The following is an 8,915-nucleotide window of genomic DNA, read 5'->3' on the forward strand; positions in this document are numbered from 1 at the left end:
TCTCTCTCGCTCTCTCTCTCTCTCTCTCTCACTCACTGTCCATCACTCTCTCTCTCTCTCTCTCTCTCTCTCTCTCTATCCTCTGCTCAGGTCCTGGTTCCACAGCTGAATCAGGTCATGAGGTCATCAGCTCTCATTTTTTCTCTAATCTAATTTTACTTCAAGAAGGGTTTTTTCAACTTATTTGGATGCTCCTGCCGATTTTAGAAATGCGTGAGACGGCGGGTTTTGCTGCAGTGAGTCACAAATGTCAATCTTCCATGTGTAACACTAGGTGGCCTGAACATTCATTTGGATAAATAATGCCACCTTGGGTCTTGCCCCAGGAAATAAAACATGTTGTGGGGGTTTACTAAGTGCAAGGATTGGTTATCTACATAAGGATTGGAAAGTGTTTACAACAGTGTGTGTGTTTGTGTGTGTTCGTGTGTGTGCAGTCCATAAGCTGGTGAGCTGTATGTAATGTATGGCATTCCCCTGCCAGGTGTGAGATATGCCTGATGATGTAAATATCACATTTCCTTCCACTTTTTTTATTCATTTTTACAGTATGAGAGCACTCTACAAGCACCTACACCAGCTAGCAGGCCAAGACCGCATGCTCCTGCTCTATATATATATATTTTGTTCATGAATAAAAATTTTCGTTTCACTTGAATGTGATTGTCGGTTCTAGAGTTTCTCTTCTCACCTATCACCTAAAATCATTTTTTGGAGTTTTTGTATATAGTTTGTGTGACGTTTCCAATAAATCTTTCAAAACTAAAAACATTTCTTACATTTCTTGCATTGCTCACTGTCCCCACTCCCACTAGCCTAAAGCCTCATTCCTTTGTCTGAGAGTCCGACACAGAGATGGCCCAGCCTGCTGCAGATCCACACCTCTAATGACCCCCACTAGGGGTCATGAATTTTTAGGTCATTAGCTAATGGCTCCTCTCACATCTTGGGTCAACTGAAATAAAGTTGTGAACAGTTGTGATAAAGCCTTGTTTTTGCCTATTTAGACATCAGATTTGATCAACCATTTTGACTTCATTATATACCTAACACCTTAATGAACAACTTTTGTATTGACAAAACAGTTGTCAGTATATTCTAGTGTGTGCTATGACAACATTCCTGGTGGCAACAAAAAATACAAAAACATACTCTTTACATCTTGTGTTTTATAGATCTATCTAAAAGCTGCATTGTGATACTGATGAAAATATTGATGAAACTATTGATGGCATATCAATGGAGCTGTGATTTTCCTTCAAATAGATGTATCAACCACTTTGGGGAAAGAGTGTGTTGAGTTGATTATATTTAGGTAAATATCAGACCACACCAAAATTACAACGCTTCTCCGAATTCAGCTTGGACTTAAGACGGTTAAAGTCTCCAGCCACGCCACAGCCTCGTCGGGATGTTTGTTTTGAAGTCAGCACAGCACATCATACAGGTCCAATAGTGCTGTGCCGGTGACCTCCTGCGGTGGAATATAAAGGGCTGTGATGTTAACTGTGCGTAATTCCTGGGTGAGGTAGAATGGGCGGCATGAGATGGTCAGCTGTTCCAGGTTCGGCAAACAGAATCAGGAGAGAGTCTTGATGTTACTGGGGTTACACAAGCGGCTGTTGTTGTGTCATGAGGCAGACACCTCCACCCTTGGATTTCACCGACTCCTCCGACCTGTTGGCTCAGAACACAGAAAATGGCTCTGCTGGACTTATGGCGTGGTGCGGTACCAGCGGGTTCAGCCATGTCTCCGCCAGGCAGAGGACACAACAGTTTCTCGTATCCCTTTTGAATGTAATCCTCCCAAGAAGGATGCTTGGCAGAGGTGGACGGTAAGGTTGCGTCCTTATTCTGACCCGAATGCCGCCTTGTTTACCGCAGTGCTTCATCCAAGGGGCCAACCTGTGGAACAGCGGCTCTGTTGTTGTTGCTTTCCTTGTTGAGAGTGTTGGCGTGTCAAATCTTGGCCGGACACTCTGGATCCGCTGATGTAAAGTCAGGAAATGTTTTATATCCACAAGTGCATTGCGGTCATAGGAGATCACTGATGAGAGTTTTTGGCGGACATAGTGATATTAAACCGAAAATATGCTCCTGGGGAGCTCCTGTGTTGGTTCGGGGCGTGGTTGTGGGTTCTGGGGCTCCGGTTGGAGGCGGGGGGTGTGGGTCGCTGGTTCGGGTCTTGGCCTCGTGGTCAGCGGGGTGGTCGGCGTGTTGGTGTGGGGGCATGGTTGGCCAGGGGGCGGGAAGGGTGCTCGGAGCTTTCTTTCAGCCATAGGGTGTCTATAAGGCTGTGGAGTTCGGAGGTCTTTGGGGCCCTTTCCGCTGCTTGAAGGTGCCGTGACAAAATACCAAACTTCTACACCAGTACCAATGGGGATTAGTCATGTACACTCACCAGTGGACATCTTACACACACACACACACACACACACACACACACACACACACACACATATAGGCGGTCCCTTCACACAGGCACCCACCACCACACCTGCTTGGAGTGCACCCCAGCACCCTCCTGGTTGCATTCCTCTCCTTTCCACCCTCATTTACTGTTATAACTATCAGGAAGAGGCCACGTGACCTGTTGTAGTTCCAGTTTTCCTGGACCTAATTCACTGTTTTTCAATATATGTCGTCAAATGTTTATGTTTTTGTGTAAATGTTGTTTGTTTCTATGTTTATTTGTCTCACCCGTGGTGACTCTCCCCCTCTTGGAGTAGTGATCAGTTTTTTATACACCCAAACATGATAAATAGTTCTCCAAAGAAAGGGGTTGGTGGTGGTTCTCTTTTACCAAAAACTTGTCATTCTACAGGTCGTCCACAGGACAGAATTATTGCAGCAGTTCTTGATGATTTAAGAATGAATAAAGAGTTACATTGCAGGTTGAGAACTTGAACTCCACTTGCAGACTAGCTCTGTCCTAGATGCAATGGCACAAATACTCTGTGTTGTTTGCCCAGCATGCTGACAGTGCAGGTTTAAAAAAAAAAAAAAAAAGTGAAGTTAATTTGGGGTTTACAAACTTTTTGGTGTTTGGATGCCGAGACTAAAGGTTTGGCACCCCATGCCGGCCTCAGAATATACTAAACTTTGGCTCCCTCTACTGGCTTCATGACAGATACAATTTTTAAAGGTTTTTTTGATACACTCAATTTGATTTTATCGCATCGGATTTAGTATAACATGTAAAAGGTTGTTTTATGTGGGGTTACTAATTTAACCACAACACAGTCTTGCAGGTAAAATTACGCATGACTTTATATTTTATATTTTATATATATATTTATTTCAGAAGTTTTTTTCTGACTTGTCTGTATTTTCGCACTCTTTAAACACTTGGTTAGTGAAGTCTTCATCAAAAAATATCCTGTGGTTCACCCCAATGTCCTTCTCTGCCCAGGCGGCTTAAAGCACTGTTTTCCTCAGGTACTTTTGAAAGCAAACTATTCCTGACCAGGGACGTTTGTTGAGCCCAGTGTGAATCCCAGTTGTCTGGTGTGCTCTTTCAATGTGGATTTCACCTGTCGTTGTGTTTAATCCTTCCAGCTTTGCTTTTATTATCACTACCTGATGCCTTCTTTTAATGTCAAGCACTTTGAATTACATGTGTCTGAAAGGTGCTACACAAATAAAGCTTATTCTTATTATTGTTATCATTATTATTACGCTTATTATTATTTCTACATAATTCAGGGTCACCCTGGCAATCTTCTCCAAAAAAATGTGTTTCACGACTACAACGGGTGTTAAGATGAAGCGGTTAGGTGCTGGAATGGTGTCATTTGTGATTGATCAAATCCAAAAGCCAATGACTTTTACATTTATTAACAATACCATTGCCATAAAATGTATGTCTTTTTTGTGGCTCACATAAACACTCGGTCTTTCATCTGATGTTCTGGATGTTACACATGCACATCCATTTTATGAAAATGATATGTACACTGGCTTCTATTTTAGATTTTTGAAAGTCCTAATTAGATAGTACATTATTAACTCAACTGGGGGGAAATATGTGTGTTTACAAGAAAGTATATCAAGTAAAGGCAGTGGCGACACTGGGAGGGCCTAATCAGTGCTACTGTATAGTCCTGTCCCAGTACCCCGAAGGAATTCCTTACAATTTTATATTTTCATTAAACACTTTGAAACAAAAACAATTACAGTCCAGCAAAACATTTCAAGTATTCAATTAATTCAAGACTGTTTATTCATAAAACAGGCAAGTATAGAGCAGTGGTGTTAATGCATAACGGAGAGTGAGCAGGTAGTCCGAAAGCATCCCCTGAGCACCCACAACAAAAACATTCTGGAGCCGCCCCTGAGTAAAGGACATAACCGTTAGGCTCACTGACTCAGACCAGAGGTGAACCCAAGAGTACGACGCAGGTGAAAGTTCACAAAGCAGGGGTTGATTAGAACAAACAGATCAGGGTCAGGAAAACCCAGGATATCCATCAGCAAGGGCAAACAAGTCAGGGAAAGACTCAGAATCTGTCAGGCAGTGGATCAAAAACCGAGGAATCGACACAGTTTTAGAGGGCTCACTCGCCAGTACGCTGTAGCACTCAGCCTACGCAAAACAATCTGGCACAGAACAGAGGAGGTGGACCAGTATAAGTACTGGGTGACTGATGAGGAGATGAGCTGCAAGTGAGGGGAAGAGCGGGAAACCTAGGTGACGCTGAGCAAAGGGAAGTGGTCGGATCTGAAATGACAGGAGAGTTAGTGGCAGGCTAAAGGCAAAACTAGATGAACTTAAATGAGTAGACCAAAGTATGCTTTATCTCAGTGAGGGTTCATGACAATAACTTGTATGCTGAGAAGGAGGGGCCATGACTTGCTAGAACAATAAAAGGCCATTTTTGTTTTAATGAGATTATGGAGGTCCATTAAAATGAATGGATTTTTTTTTCTTCTAATTAAGGTGGGCGGGTAAGGTACTTGCGAATCTCCTTGCACTGCATTCCATAAATGATTGGATTAAGGCTGCTGGGAATGATGGAATTAACAAATGCAGCTATTTTACGATATTCTGAGAACTCAGGGAAACGATGCATGGCAATAAGAGCCAATCCACTGACAGTAAATATCAGATACAGACAGAGATGTGTGCTGCAAGTCTTCAGGGCTTTACTGTTTAAGGACTTGTTCTTACTAGTCAAACACACAATTGCTATTTTAACATAGGTGAGGACTATACAACTTATCGATGTTGTTAACAGGACCACAGTAAACGTGAGGCCGTAGACATTATTAATGAAAACACTCTCACAGGAGAGCTTAAACAACGAAGGATTGTCACAATAAGGATTTGAGATCAGAGTCCTACATCTATTTAGTCGTATGGTAAGTCCTATTAAAATACCCACCAAAACAAAAGCTACTGCCCAGGAATAAGCTGTCAGCTTCATCACCATTTTGTTACTCATGATAGTTGTGTAGTGGAGAGGGTTACAAATAGCAATGTACCTGTCAAAAGCCATGATCATGAGAATGGTGTGTCCATTCGTGCCACACATGGATACGGTAAAACCTTGCATCACACATTCATAGTAGTGAATAAGGCGTTCAGACGGAGGCACTAAGATACCCGCCAGCACCCGAGGCACCAAGAGAGTGTTTCCAAGAAGATCGTTGATCGGCAGGTTGCAGAAGAGTAAATACATCGGCTGGTGCAGAGTTCTCTCCATGCATATCACAACTACAATTCCCAAATTGGTAATCATGATAAAAATGTAGGCAATGAGCAAGAGGAAGAAGACAGGGTACTTTGAAGTTTCTGTGACTTTAAACCCTTCCAATTGGAGTGTGAGGCTGTTGCGTGAGTAGTTTTCCATCTGATAGAGGGGGAAACAATGACAAGAGAAAAATCAGCAGTAAATAACTCTTGCCAATCCTTACATTACATCAGTTACATCAGTAGTTTGAAATAGGAAGACATAGCTTCTTCAAGTCTCAAATTAAATGAAAACTAAAAGGATGACTGTTTTCGTTTGTTGTATTTTGCTATAAATATCATATTGTTATCTATGTAAGCTTCCCACAATTGTTACAAATGCACCTGATGCTGTCAGATGAATTCCCAAAATTTACAGTCGATGTTTTCTAACTGCAAGAATAGAGAAGAAATTGACTTGCGTTAATATCAGCAGCTTGGTGATATTCACTTCAACTAAAAGGATTAACACATTCATTACAATTTTAAATTAATAAAAAATATAAATATTCAAAACAATGTCTGTTTTCATTATGTCAGATGCTCACAAACTGTTTTTGGATATATTCTAACAATTATACTAACAGCAAAAAGTATTTTGGTTAAAATTATATTGTTAGTATTTTGATTTAGTCACCTTGTTTGCATCCAATCTTTACAGGGTCCAACCTACTTTGATTCACTTCAAATCAACACTTTCTTCCTTTGTCTCTCTTTTATATCTGTGATTTTATCATCTTGGGAAAGGGCCTGAAGGTGTGTCTTAAACGTATGAGTCAACAATAAGTGGAGTTCATTTGGGGTTTTTTGGGCCTCTTGTATTTGCTCATTGGGAAGCTGGGCTTTTATGCATTGTAGCCTATTATTTTTGCTCTTTTTCTTTTCTTTGTCTTCTGAAAAATACTGGCCTCCCATAAAAAAAAATGGAACAAACTTTGTAGAGCAGCCTGGTCCGGTCCAAAATGCCATCTATTGTTAATATGGAGATTATTTCTCAGAAAGAAATACAATAACAGGCAATTTGTATTATGTGTTAGAGGGACCAATGGGGCATCGCAAAAAGCAAGTTGAACAAAGTGTGAAAATTATTCATTACCACTGTATAACTGAATCTTATAAAGATGCCTTGTCTGCTTGTATGAATGTGCAAAGAATGTGACCTATTGACTCCTTGCATTGATGCCTTGTGCCTTTCTTTCGTGGTCCAGAAATGTGATTTCTGGGGGTCGACCGGATAAGAGGCAATGTCTCAAAATGTTATTTTGATCCCAGAAGTCACATGTTCTGTCTCAGGTAAAAACCTGCTCTCCAAACTGTATGCAAATCAAATGATGCTTTGCCGAACAAATGAAACTGCAGGACTCCATTCACAGGCATGAGTCCTGAATTCTCTAAAAGGTAACTGTGGACAAAGGAAAGCTAGAACTCCTTTGGCATGCTCCCAGGTGTGTTAGTCAATTTCTCTGAGTTCAGAAAAGAGGAATATGTTTGATGGTCCTGTCTTGGTGGGTTCTAACAATTTCTTAAAGTTTATAGTTTCAACCTTTTAGAATTTCCACAACAAATGATCTCAGGATACATATAAGCGGGACCAATGGGGCAGTGCAAAAAGCAAGTGGAGAATGCACAGGTGGATTTAGACAGCTCAAACACACGATTAGCAATGCACATCCTTAATTATCCTTTGTTACATGCTTAACACGTAATTTATTGCGCTCATTTCCTACTTGAGACCACAAGCTCAACTTTTGAGACTAAAATGAAAAGATAATACTTAATTCCTCGAGGGAAAATCAGGTGTTACAGCAGCAAAAAGCAGTGAAGTCAAGAAAGAGATACACATTTAAATTAGATACTGTAAGTATTAACATATACGTGCACATATAGCTACACAAGTTAACGTGAAGCAGCATTATGCTTACGAGTGAGCCCAATATGGCTAAGGGGCAGTTTGTACAAGTTGTACTTGTAAGTACAAGTTACAGTATTGTGCCATCACTAATAAGTAGCATGCAGCAGTAATAGTAGTTAAAAAATTGGCATACAGTAATGACAGCAGTTAAATGTGGCATAAAGTATTGCAGTAATAACAGCAGTCAAAGAGTGTCATACATTAATAGTGGCAGTCAAAGAGTGGCATCCAGTATTGACAACAGTCAAAGAGTGTCATACAATGATGTGTTAAGCGGGTCTGTAGTAGTGGTCTGTAGTAGTGGTTCCCACAGGTTGATGTTGTACATTGTGTTTGGCCAGAAGATCCCAATGATGCGTCTTAGGCAGTTGTTCATGAATGTCTGCAGCTTTCTTATGATGGTAGTGGTGTACTTCCATGTTTCGGATCTGTACAGCAGTACGAATTTGACGTTGGAGTTGAAGATATTTCCATATCTTTATTAGGATGTTGAATGCTGCTCTAGCTTTTCCAATTCTCGACTTTACGTCTTCCTCTGACCCTCCGTCCACACCTATCATACTTCCCAGATAGGTAAAGTTTTTGACCTCTTCGAGAGAGTGGCCCTCGAGTGTTATGGAATAATGCTTTTGTTGTTAATCCACATGATTTTAGTTTTTGGCCCATTTATTTTGAGTCCAAGCACAGCTGCGGTTGTTTCCATCTGTGTTGTCTTGTCCTGCGTCTGTTGGTGTGTATGTGAGGGCAGTGTGATGTCATCCGCGAAGTCGAGATTGTCAAGGGGTTCTGTCAGACCCCACTGGATGCCATTCTTTTTATTGCTGGTTATTTGTTTCATGATCCAGTTGATACATAGGAGGAAGAGGAACGGAGAGAGGATGTTGATAGCAGCATGATCCCTCTGTAGTTGTTACACTCCCTTAGGTCTCTTTTCTTGGGTACAATTGCAATGAGGCCGTCCTTCCAGTCCGTTGGCATGATCTCTTCCTCTCATATTTGTTTGATCAGCTGGTGAAGCAGGATAGTTGAGGTTTTAAGATCAGCTTGTAAGGCCTCTGCAGGGATCTCGCCTGGCCCGTCCGCCTTGCCACGGCGCAATCCCTTTTTTGCCTTCTTTTCTTCTTGTTGGGGGATCGCAGCTTACCTCCAGCATCTGAGCAGCTGGTGGGATCTCTACCGTCTGGGCAGGGAGGTGTCTGTTGAGCAGTTCCCTAAAGTGCTCCATCCGTATTTTCTGCTGTTCTTCCTTGGTGGTCAAGAGTTGCCCCTGCT

At 41.5% G+C, this 8,915-nt stretch overlaps 1 protein-coding gene across 1 annotated transcript; it reads right to left on the reverse strand.

Moving 5' to 3' along the window:
• Nucleotides 1-4,934: 4,934 nt before the first annotated feature.
• Nucleotides 4,935-5,852, reverse strand: LOC307239890 (olfactory receptor 2B6-like; the record flags this gene model as incomplete). The annotated part of the gene is made up of 1 exon (XM_080013468.1): nt 4,935-5,852. One exon carries the CDS (start codon nt 5,850-5,852, stop codon nt 4,935-4,937), a length of 918 nt encoding a protein of 305 aa, XP_079869594.1.
• Between the last annotated feature and the right edge of the window lie 3,063 nt (nt 5,853-8,915).

The sequence above is a fragment of the Zeus faber genome (assembly GCF_960531495.2).
Source record: "Zeus faber genome assembly, chromosome: 14".
NCBI lineage: Eukaryota > Metazoa > Chordata > Actinopteri > Zeiformes > Zeidae > Zeus > Zeus faber.